Raw genomic sequence first — 12762 nt, 5'->3', positions numbered from 1 at the left:
TCAACCTTCATGCAATTCGATGACAACTTGGCTTAAAGTTCTTTAAACAGTTTCATTCATTTGAAAATATTTACTATGTTATTTAGAGAAAGCATTAATTAAAATAAATAAATAATTGAACTTCCTGCTTTTTATGAAAATCCCTAGATTGTGCAGGATTGATAGTGAGCTCTGAAACCGAGAAGTGATTCTGGCAATCATGCTCAATTAACTTTGTAAACCACTGCAGAACATATCCCTTGTGCAGTGCATTGTGGGCACAGTAAGGGTGTCTGGTAGTTGCAGTTCAATTGTCAGCTTCCTATTGTAAAAAACTGACAACTGAGCTCCCAGAACACCATAACATAACTTACTGTAACCTTACATGTGGGAGCTTGGAGTGTCTCTTTAAAGTAATTAAAAAATATGGTTCATAGTTGGGCTATTGACTGCACATTTTTAATTTTGGGTGGCTCTAAACAAGTCTGTGTTTTTATTAACACAAAACAGTGTTACAAATGTTTAGGCTAATTTATGGACAGGTCAGCTTATTTATATAATATTACATTATGGATTTGCCACAAAAATATCAGCTTTGAGGGTAAGCTAGTATAGTGAAAGGGAAGAGTCTCCTTCTACCGGACTTTAAATATTCTGCAGATTTTCCTCGTCACCTACTGATGGCGCTGTTTCAATGTCACACTTGTTTAGTCTATACTTCACAAAACAGATGATGGAACTTGTCACTAGTAAGGGAAGAGGACGCTCTCTTATGTAGAAACTCACCTTGTGCTGATTGACACTCCATATCCGAATGATAGAATCCCTTCCAGCGGTGAAGAGCCTGTTTAGGGCGGGATCGAGTTGCAAAGCGTTGACGCCATTGCGATTATACTTTTCCACTTCATCTCGGATTACATAAGAGACCTGCAAAATATGCATTGTAAATCACGATTCAACAATCCTAAGCACCTACTACCTCTATGTACTGCTGTAAAGAAAGATTTGCTGACACAATACTCTAGCGCAACATCTTTTTCTGGATATTGGATTGTTTTACACATATTTGGTGATTGCTGTTGATTTCTAAGATCTCTATTATCATAAGTGCTACACTTTTTACCAAACACGTTTAGCGCTATCCACTACTTTGGGTTAAAAGATTTGCTGACCCCTACATTTTTCTCCCCCGAGCTTCTAATTATGCCTCTATTTTGTCTTTCCACTGAAAATGGCAGCCTGCTGGTTACATCAGAGATACTGGTTTCTGTCACACTGCCTCCATCAATTCAGGGTTCCAAACTATTTAGAAACTCTCTCGATGGGCGTTACTATGCCCTATTCCAGTAGTAAATGCACCAGCCACGAAGCACAATGCAAAATGTAGTAATTAAACCAAGTGTGGATAATTAACAACCCAAAAAAAATAAAAAATAAATATATATATATATATATATATATATATATATATATTTTTGAAAAATATGAGATTTGGTCTATTTACTATCCCCTCGTAAGTTTTCTGCAATATCTGGTTTACTGAACAAAGTAACCAGTTTGTGCCACATTCCCAGCAGGGTCAAAACTCAGCTCTTCATTCTTTAAGGATCGATGGATGGATAATCATTAAACAGAGTAGTAACACCACAGAACATTCTCAAAGAGAAAGCCTCGGTGCATCCTTCCTGGTAAGACACTTTATGATTAGCAGTGTCAGGAACTATTAAGGTCAGAGAGGAGAAAAGACATTATCTTACAATATAAATTAGAAGCATGGTACTAGATGGTTTGACAGCAGGCAGGAAGGTGAGAAACACTAAAGAGCATGCATCAAATCCAGCCACATAATTCATGTTAGTGAAAGAGGCCCCAATAAGCAGCTGTTCGTCTCTATACACAGTGTAGCATACTGTAGGTTAGACTGCTGTATTGACTTGTTATTCTTGTGCGTTCAGTAATTGCCCTGGAGGATTCCTCTGGAGCCCATATAACTACCAGTGAGGTGTTTTGTGAAAGGAAATTCTGAACCTCACCTCCCAGACAATTTTCACAGCAGCAGGTGCTGTGTTATAGGTGCATTGGGGTGAAATTACACAGCACACCTGCTACCTAGCTGCACACCACTGGGAATGTATCAAAGGAAATGCATCTAATTAGGTAGGAGATCAGTGGCCTACATTCTGGCAGGTTAGATGTTGCTTTAAATCAAGGTAAGCTTTGTAGAAAGAGAAACACTCACAAAGTATTCTTTTATTAAACAGTAACTTTGGCAAATTCCTAACCAGATCTCCAATTCATGTATAGATTGACATGGTCTAAAAGAGTTCATTGCCTTTTGCAAAAAGTAAAAGTACCAGTAGATAAACTTTTTCAGGATTTATATTAGGGATCGACCGATTATCGGTTTTACCGATATTATCGGCCGATATTCGGTATTTTCGGCAATATCGGTATCGGCCAATATAGCTACCGATATTGCCGATAATACCTCCTAGGACCGCCGGGCTCATTATAAGCCTGGCGGTCCTGGGGGGTCCGGCAGCAAGCGCTGACTTACCTTGCCAGCAGCTCCATGTCTAAATCTCGCGAGACCCGCGGCCGCAGAGCGTTGCCACGGGTTACCATGGCAACGCTCCGCGCGGCACTAAGGGCCGCGAGATTTAGACATGGAGCTGCAGGAGCTGCTGGCAAGGTAAGTCAGCGCTTGCTACCGGACCCCCACAGTACTTAAACCACCGGACCACCAGGGAGTACTATATCCCCCCTCCCTGGTAAGAAGCAGGGAGGGGGGACTAAAAGAAACAAAAAAAAACACCATTTAAATATTAAAATAAAATACAAATAATTAACATAAAAAAATCCCCCCCCCCCATTTTACACAAATTAAATCACTACACAAACACACACACACTGCATTACAAACATACACATACACACTACACAAACATACACACTACACAAACTGCATTACATACACACACTGCATTATATACACACACACTACACAAACACACTGCATTATATACACACACACTACACAAACACACTGCATTATATACACACGCTACACAAACACACTGCATTATATGGCAATAGATGTGCAAATGATTGCTACTAAAAACTTGCAGAATAATTGTAATTGGTTAACTCAAGACAATGTGCTGCAGCAACTAAAGAAAGTTAATATAAACAAAGCTCCAGGGCCTGACGGTATCCATCCACGTGTACTTAAGGAACTAAGTGTAGAAATAAGTGAACCTCTGTTTTTAATCTTTCAAGATTCTTTTCTTTCAGGAAGTGTTCCGGAGGATTGGAGGAAGGCAGATGTGGTTCCTATATTCAAAAAGGGTTCAAAATCCTTGCCTGGAAATTATAGACCTGTGAGCTTAACTTCTGTGGCTGGTAAAATATTTGAAAGGTTATTAAGGGATAATATTCAAGAATTCCTTGAGAAGAATATGGTTATCAGCAAAAATCAGCACGGTTTTATGAAGCACAGGTCATGTCAAACTAACTTGATTGCTTTCTACGAAGAAGTAAGTAGAAGTATAGATCAGGGTGTTGCAGTGGATGTGATCTATTTGGATTTTGCCAAGGCATTTGATACAGTTCCACACAAAAGATTAGTGTTCAAACTCAAGGAAATCGGTCTCGATGAAAATGCTTGTTCTTGGGTAGAACATTGGCTTAAAAACAGAATACAAAGAGTTGTCGTTAATGGTAAATTTTCAAGCTGGACAGAGGTGGCAAGTGGTGTCCCTCAGGGGTCTGTTCTGGGACCCCTTCTATTTAACATTTTTATAAATGATCTTGAAGACAGCATTGAAAGTCATGTTTCAGTGTTTGCAGATGACACAAAACTTTGTAAAATAATACAATGTGAGCAAGATATTACTTTGCTGCAGAAGGATTTAGATAGACTGGGGGACTGGGCACTCAAATGGCAGATGAAATTTAATGTTGAAAAATGCAAAGTTATGCACTTCGGCGTAAAGAATACACAAGCAACGTATACCCTTAATGGAAGCGAATTAGGGATAACAACACACGAAAAGGACTTGGGAATTGTTATAGACAACAAACTATGCAACAATGTGCAATGTCAATCAGCAGTGGCCAAGGCCAGTAAGGTATTGTCATGCATGAAAAAGGGCATTCATTCTCGGGACGAGAATATCATTTTGCCTCTCTATAAATCACTGGTAAGACCACATATTGAATATGCTGTGCAATTTTGGGCACCTGTTCTAAAGAAGGATATCATGGCACTAGAAAAAGTGCAGAGGCGGGCTACAAAATTAATAAAAGGAATGGAACATATCAGCTATGAAGAAAGGTTAACAAATTTAAACCTATTTAGTTTAGAAAAACGTCGCCTGAGAGGGGATATGATAACATTATACAAATATATTCGGGGCCAATACAAACCATTGTGTGGAAATCTATTCACAAACCGGACTTTACATAGGACACGAGGCCATGCGTTTAGACTGGAAGAAAGAAGATTTCGTCTAAGGCAAAGGAAAGGTTTTTTTACTGTAAGAACAATCAGGATGTGGAATTCTCTGCCTGAAGAAGTGGTTTTATCAGAGTCCATACAGATGTTCAAACAGCTACTAGATGCATACTTGCAAAGACAGAATATTCAAGGATATAATCTTTCAATGTAGGGTAATAACTGCTTGATTCAAGGATAAATCTGACTGCCATTCTGGGGTCAAGAAGGAATTTTTTGTCCTAGCTTGTTGCAAAATTGTGCTTCAAACTGGGTTTTTTTCTTTTCTTTTGGATCAACAGCAAAAAACAGGTGTGAGGAAGGCTGAACTTGATGGACGCAAGTCTCTTTTCAGCTATCTAACTATGTAACTATGTAACTATGTAATATACACACGCTACACAAACACACACTGCATTATATACACACGCTACACAAACACACACTGCATTATATACACACGCTACACAAACACACACTGCATTATATACACACGCTACATTATATACACACGCTACATTATATACACACGCTACATTATATACACACGCTACACAAACACACACTGCATTATATACACACGCTACACAAACACACACTGCATTATATACACACGCTACACAAACACACACTGCATTATATACACACGCTACACAAACACACTCTGCATTCACTATACACGCTACACAAACACACTACACAAACACACACTCTGCATTCACTATACACGCTACACAAACACACACTCTGCATTCACTATACACGCTACACAAACACACACTCTGCATTCACTATACACGCTACACAAACACACACTCTGCATTCACTATACACACTACACAAACACACACTCTGCATTCACTATACACACTACACAAACACACACTCTGCATTCACTATACACACTACACAAACACACACTCTGCATTCACTATACACACTACACAAATACACACTCTGCATTCACTATACACACTACACAAATACACACTGCATCCACAACACACACAGCTCCCCTGTCTAAATATACTTCATCCACTACATGTGGCATGTTTATTTTGTGCATTTACCGTTTCAAAATGGTAAATGTACAGAATATCGGCAAGTTATCGGCTATCGGCCTGAAAGTTCACAGATTATCGATTATCGGTATCGGCTCTAAAAAAAATCAATATCGGTCGATCCCTAATTTATATCCCTTAATATAGGGTTTTAGTGAAATCTTATAAACTCTTATCTTCATCAAAGTATATTTCAATTGCAAACATTTAGTTTGTCAATAGTTTGCAAGTACTTTCTGGGGTCTAGGTATTATAACCAAGTTTAAAGGTGTTATTTTATTGATGTTGGAAGGATAAAAGGCTAAACAAGGCCTGAGTTGTAAAAGCTGGCTTCATTTTGGTGCTATATGCTCTTCTGAAATTAGACTAGAACCGTATGGCACTCCAAGGAATTCTTGTGTCGGATTAAGCCCTAGACAATGTTCCTCGTCCACCGAAGCTCCTTCACATAAAGACAATAAACAATCCTCAGCGATAAGGTGTTATGGAGGTTTATTATACCATCATATGTGAAAATACATTGTTTCGACACCAGACATGTCTTTGTCAAGCCACTCTTGTTTGCGGAGGACCACTTAATGTCTATATATGCTCTTCTACAGTCAGGAAGCCACCAAAGATGGTTCCAGTTAGTTTACCTGTGCCCACTGTCAGCCAGCAGCAGTTTCAGACCATGAATTCTCCCCAAACAGATACAATGTACCCTGGCTAGAAATAAAACAAAATTCCCTCTATCCAGATATAAAAGTATTACAATACTGGAAACTGATGCACAATGGTGAAAGCACTATCAACAAAAAACATCAAATAAAAAGGGCTTTATTTTTATACATTTCACTATGTGTGACTATTCTCCTTATTGGACTAGCAGGGACTCACAACTCACATCCAAACAAATAGAAAAATAAGTCTAGTCCTTACAGAATCTGGAACAATTCTGGGGGAAAATGGATTACATCGTATTTGTAAGTGGAAAAAGTGTCAGAGTATTCTGTCATGATAAATGTGGAGTAACCCCACGACAATGCTGGTGCCCTAAGTGCCATGATTAATCACCCCTCAGGAGAAAACTGCATCTGATGAAGGGCTTTTGTTTTTGTATATATTTATCAAACAGAAAGAAAAAAAAAAAAGAAAAAAAAAATCTCTCAGCTTTCTGTTAACGAATAAGGAGAAATCTTTGCCCTTGTTTTACAACAGTTTGTTTTGATAAATATCATCTACAAGAATTTAGTTGTTCAAATAGAAATAAAAATCCACAACATGACAACTTATGTTCCTTACAACTAACAAGAAGAATGGATATCCAATACATTCACAATATACCTGGGATCATAAATCTAGGCTTTAAAGATCTGAACTACTGGGTACCTTTTGCTCTAAAACAATATTTTTCCACCAAAGCAAATGCTTTACTGGTTCATAAAAGTTCCTTGCAGACTCCAAAATAAATAAATAAAAAGAAAAGATTCTGGTAGCAAGAAACATAAAATAACCATTTTATGCAGTGACTAACATGTGTATGCAAAAAAAAAAAACCAAAAAAACAACTGCTATTCATACTGCATACTCGGCAATGGGCAAAATCACATTTTCAATGTCAAACGAGGTAAACTTCAAAGTCATGAACAGGTCAACTGGGTTAGATGTAAGGACAATAAACAAAAATGCAAAGTAGGTAATGTGTACTTAACCCAGGGCTTGACAAATTTGTTTGGAATCTAGGAGCCAGCTAAAAAAAAGTTAGGAGACAGTTTTTTGACTAAATGTTTAATTTTCAACTAGAAAAAGTTTAATTTTCAACGAGAAAAAGACAAATAAGTCAATGGGACCTGATGGAATACACCCAAAGCTATTAAAAGAGCTTAGTGGTGTACTAGAAAAACCATTAACAGATTTATTTAACCAATCATCGATAACAGGAGTAGTCCCAGAAGATTGGAAGTTAGCGAATGTTGTGCCCATTCACAAGAAAGGTAATAGGGAGGAGTCGGGCAACTATAGGCCAGTAAGCCTTACTTCAGTAGTGGGGAAAGTGATGGAAACCATGTTAAAGGATAGGATTGTTGAACATCTAAAAACAAATGGATTTCAAGACCAGAGACAACATGGGTTTACTTCAGGGAGATCATGCCCAACTAATCTTATTGATTTTTTTTGATTGGGTAACTAAAATTATAGATCAGGGTGGTGCAGTAGACATTGCTTACCTAGATTTCAGTAAGGCTTTTGACACTGTTGCACATAGAAGGCTTATCAATAAACTACAATCTTTGAGTTTGGATTCCAATATTGTTGAATGGGTAAGGCAGTGGCTGAGTGACAGGCAACAGAGGGTTGTAGTCAATGGAGTATATTCGAAGCTTGGGCTTGTCACCAGTGGGGTACCTCAGGGATCTGTACTTGGACCCATTCTCTTTAATATTTTTATTAGTGATATTGCAGAAGGTCTTGATGGTAAGGTGTGTCTTTTTGCGGATAATACTAAGATATGTAACAGGGTTGATGTTCCAGGAGGGATAAGCCAAATGGAAAATGATTTAGGTAAACTAGAAAAATGGTCAGAGTTGTGGCAACTGACATTTAATGTGGATAAGTGCAAGATAATGCATCTTGGACGTAAAAACCCAAGGGTAGAGTACAACATATTTGATAGAGTCCTAACCTCAACATCTGAGGAAAGGGATTTAGGGGTGATTATTTCTGATGACTTAAAGGTAGGCAGACAATGTAATAGAGCAGCAGGAAATGCTAGCAGAATGCTTGGTTGTATAGGGAGAGGTATTAGCAGTAGAAAGGGGAAGTGCTCATGCCATTGTACAGAACACTGGTGAGACCTCACTTGGAGTACTGTACACAGTACTGGAGACCCTATCTTCAGAAGGATATTGATACCTTAGAGAGAGTTCAAAGAAGGGCTACTAAACTGGTTCATGGATTGCAGGATAAAACTTACCAGGAAAGGTTAAAGGATCTTAACATGTATAGCTTGGAGGAAAGACGAGACAGGGGGGATATGATAGAAACATTTAAATACATAAAGGGAATCAACACAGTAAATGAGGAGACTATATTTAAAAGAAGAAAAACTACCACAACAAGAGGACATACCGTATATACTCGAGTATAAGCCGAGTTTTTCAGCCCATTTTTGGGCTGAAAAACCCCAACTCGGCTTATACTCGAGTCAAGGTCTGTATTATGGCAATTTGCATTGCCATAATACAGACTGGGGGGAGAGGGGGGCTGGCAGAGCTGTACTTACCTGTTCTGCAGCTCCTGTCAGCTCTCTCCTCCTCTGCGCCGTCCGGTCAGCACCTCGGTCAGCTCCCAGTGTAAATCTCGCGAGAGCGCGGCTCTCGCGATACTTACAGTGTGAGCTTACAGAGGGAGCTGCACAGACCACGCGGAGGAGGAGAGAGCTGACAGGAGCTGCAGGAAAGGTAAGTACAGCTCTGCCAGCCCCCCTCTCCCCCCACTGAACTGCCAATGACACTGGACCACCAGGGAAGGAGCCCCCCTCCCTGCTATGTATCAAGCAGGGAGGGGGGACGAAAAAAAAAATATAAATAAAATAAGAAATAATAATAAAAAAATAATAATAATAAAAAAAAAAAATTAATAATAACAAAAAAAAGGGGTATAAGGACAACTATGGGAGGGGGGGGGGGGGTATAAGGACCACTATGGGAGGGAGGGAGGGGGTATAAGGACCACTATGGGAGGGAGGGAGGGGGTATAAGGACCACTATGGGAGGGAGGGAGGGGGTATAAGGACCACTATGGGAGGGAGGGAGGGGGTATAAGGACCACTATGGGAGGGAGGGGGGGGGATAAGGACCACTATGGGAGGGAGGGGGGGGATAAGGACCACTATGGGAGGGAGGGGGGTATAAGGACCACTATGGGAGGGAGGGGGGGATAAGGACCACTATTGGAGGGAGGGGGGTATAAGGACCACTATGGGAGGGAGGGGGGGTATAAGGACCACTATGGGAGGGGGTGGGATAAGGACCACTATGGGAGGGAGGGGGGGTATAAGGACCACTATGGGAGGGAGGGGGGTATAAGGACCACTATGGGAGGGAGGGGGGGGATAAGGACCACTATGGGAGGGAGGGGGGGGATAAGGACCACTTTGGGAGGGAGGGGGGGGGGATAAGGACCACTATGGGAGGGAGGGGGGGATAAGGACCACTATTGGAGGGAGGGGGGTATAAGGACCACTATGGGAGGGAGGGGGGGGATAAGGACCACTACGGGAGGGAGGGGGGGGATAAGGACCACTATTGGAGGGAGGGGGGTATAAGGACCACTATGGGAGGGAGGGGGGGGATAAGGACCACTATGGGAGGGAGGGGGGGGATAAGGACCACTATTGGAGGGAGGGGGGTATAAGGACCACTATGGGAGGGAGGGGGGTATAAGGACCACTATGGGAGGGAGGGGGGTATAAGGACCACTATGGGAGGGGGTGGGATAAGGACCACTATGGGAGGGGGTGGGGGTATAAGGACCACTATGGGAGGGAGGGGGTGGGGGGTATATGGACCACTATGGGAGGGAGGGGGGGGATAAGGACCACTATGAGAGGGAGGGGGTGGGATAAGGACCACTAGGGGAGGGGAGGGTAAGGACCACTGGGGGGGGGGGAGGGTAAGGACCACTGGGGGGGGGGGGGGAGGGTAAGGACCACTGGGGGGGGGGGAGGGTAAGGAACACGGGGGGGGGGGAGGGTAAGGAACACTGGGGGGGGGTGAAGGAACACGGGGGTGGGGGGGGTGAAGGAACACGGGGGTGGGGGGGGTGAAGGAACACGGGGGTGGGGAGGTAAGGACCATTGAGGGAGGAGGAGGGGAAGTCAGGACATATGGTGGGGGGAGGGGGCGGCAAAATGTTTTTTGCCTACGGCGGCAAATATCCTTGCACCGGCCCTGCACACACTGCATTCACACGCTGCACTCATGCACACACACGCTGCACTCATGCACACACACGCTGCACTCATGCACACACACGCTGCACTCATGCACACACTCGCTGCACTCATGCACACACTCGCTGCACTCATGCACACACTCGCTGCACTCATGCACACACTCGCTGCACTCATGCACACACTCGCTGCACTCATGCACACACTCGCTGCACTCATGCACACACTCGCTGCACTCATGCACACACACGCTGCACTCATGCACACACACGCTGCACTCATGCACACACACGCTGCACTCATACACACACGCTGCACTCATACACACACGCTGCACTCATACACACACGCTGCACTCATACACACACATACGCACACACTGCATTCATTATACACACACTGTAAATAAATATTCAATTAATATATTTTTTTTAGGATCTAATTTTATTTAGAAATTTACCAGTAGCTGCTGCATTTCCCACCCTAGTCTTATACTCGAGTCAATAAGTTTTCCCAGTTTTTTGGGATAAAATTAGGGGCCTCGGCTTATATTCGGGTCGGCTTATACTCGAGTATATACAGTAGTCTTAAATTAGAGGGACAAAGGTTTAAAAATATCAGGAAGTATTACTTTACTGAGAGGGTAGTGGATGCATGGAATAGCCTTCCAGCTGAAGTGGTAGAGGTTAACACAGTAAAGGAGTTTAAGCATGCGTGGGATAGGCATAAGGCTATCCTAACTATAAGATAAGGCCAGGGACTAATGAAAGTATTTAGAAAACTGGGCAGACTAGATGGGCCGAATGGTTCTTATCTGCCGTCACATTCTATGTTTCTATGTAAAAAAGCAGTTTTTAAAGGGACACTATAGTCACCAGAACAACTACAGATTAATGTAGATGTTCTGGTATCTATAGCCTGTCCCTGCTGGCTTTTCAATGTAAACACAACCTTTTCAGCTAAAAGGCAGTGTTTACATTGCTGGCTAGTAACACTTCTAATGACAGTCACTCAGACAGCCACTAGAGAGTCCAAGAGTCCTGGGTCACTACTGCACAGTGTCAGCACCCACATTCAGCGTCTCAAAGTTCTGCAAGGAGGCGCTGAATGTTCCTCATAGAGATTCATTAATTCAATGCATCTTAATGAGGAGCTGCTGATTGGCACAGCACAGTGTTTTTCTCCCAATGCTTTGGAAAGTACAGGTACTGGCTTAGCGGAGATCATAAAGACTGATAATCTCAGCCATTGAAGCAGCACCAGCAAAACTGGCACGTCGTGGGAAAATAATGTGAGTAAAAACACCTTCCTCATGCGATTGGAGGGGACAGGTACCTAAACACACACCCTCTGAAAGGAGCGCACACTGACAGGCACGCGCGCACACTGACAGGCACACACTACGACAGGAACGCACGCGCACACACTACGACAGGCGCACACACACACGGACAGCTACTAGAGCAGGGATAGGCAACCTTCGACACTGCAGATGTTTTGGATTACAACTCCCATGATGCTTTGCCAGCATTATGGCTGTAAGAGCATTGTGAGATGTGGTCCACAGTATCTGGAGTGCCGAAGGTTGTGTAGTGTATGACAGACGTCCGTGAGATAGGAACTAATGGAGGGGCAGTGTATACTTTTCTGATAACCTGCTTCACACCCCTACTCTTACCCTTTACCCCACTCCCTCTAGAATGTAAGCTCATTGAGCAGGGCCCTCAACCCCCGTGTTCAGCCCGTGCCCCCACCAGAGGTTAGTAGCCGGTAAGTGGCCGGTTAGTGTCCCCTCCGTGACAGCTCGGCCCCGCCCCCATCCTCCATTGCCCAGGCCCTGGTGGCCCCAGCACCCGGCGCTCAGGTCGCCCCTTGGACCCCATGCACCCTGCTCCCTCCATGGGGAGCCCCACACCGGGGACCCGCTGCCCGCCACTACCTGAACTTTCCTCCGCCCGGCCGTGTTCTGCCTGTGATGAGCTGCCATCTTGCATGTTGACACTCTGTCGTCATTTCCGGCACACAGAGCGCGGCTGGACTCGGATCTTTCCGCCCTTACCATCCTGACTCGGCGCTTCCGCCAGCAGCGGCCGGTGACGCACTTCCGCCCTGGCTCCGCCGCGTGCCAGTGGGCTCGGCTTCCCGCTAGATTCGAACGGGAACCTGACAGACCAGAGCCGGTTGCTTAGCAACAGCCTGTTCTAAAATGGCGCCAAATCAAAAATAAGGTGTCACTGACACAATGAGAAAGTGAAAAAACACGTGGTAGAGAGGAGATGGCTACATATACA

At 43.2% G+C, this 12762-nt stretch overlaps 1 protein-coding gene across 2 annotated transcripts in view; it reads right to left on the bottom strand.

The window, feature by feature from the left end:
- The window catches only part of WDR48 (WD repeat domain 48), a 30545-nt gene extending 18038 nt beyond the window's left edge, over positions 1-12507 (bottom strand). For both annotated transcript variants that reach the window (XM_063452714.1, XM_063452715.1), the window contains exons 1-2: positions 12411-12507; positions 766-906 (exon numbers count right to left, since the gene is read on the bottom strand). In XM_063452714.1, the coding sequence (XP_063308784.1) occupies positions 766-906; positions 12411-12458 (189 nt within the window). In that variant the 5' untranslated portion in view covers positions 12459-12507. The remainder of the gene's footprint in view (positions 1-765; positions 907-12410) is intronic.
- Positions 12508-12762: the final 255 nt, after the last annotated feature.

The sequence above is a fragment of the Pelobates fuscus genome, chromosome 4, assembly GCF_036172605.1.
Source record: "Pelobates fuscus isolate aPelFus1 chromosome 4, aPelFus1.pri, whole genome shotgun sequence".
Classification (NCBI taxonomy): domain Eukaryota; kingdom Metazoa; phylum Chordata; class Amphibia; order Anura; family Pelobatidae; genus Pelobates; species Pelobates fuscus.
The sequence above is the reverse complement of the archived record's forward strand: the minus strand, read 5'-3'. Positions and strand labels throughout refer to the sequence as shown.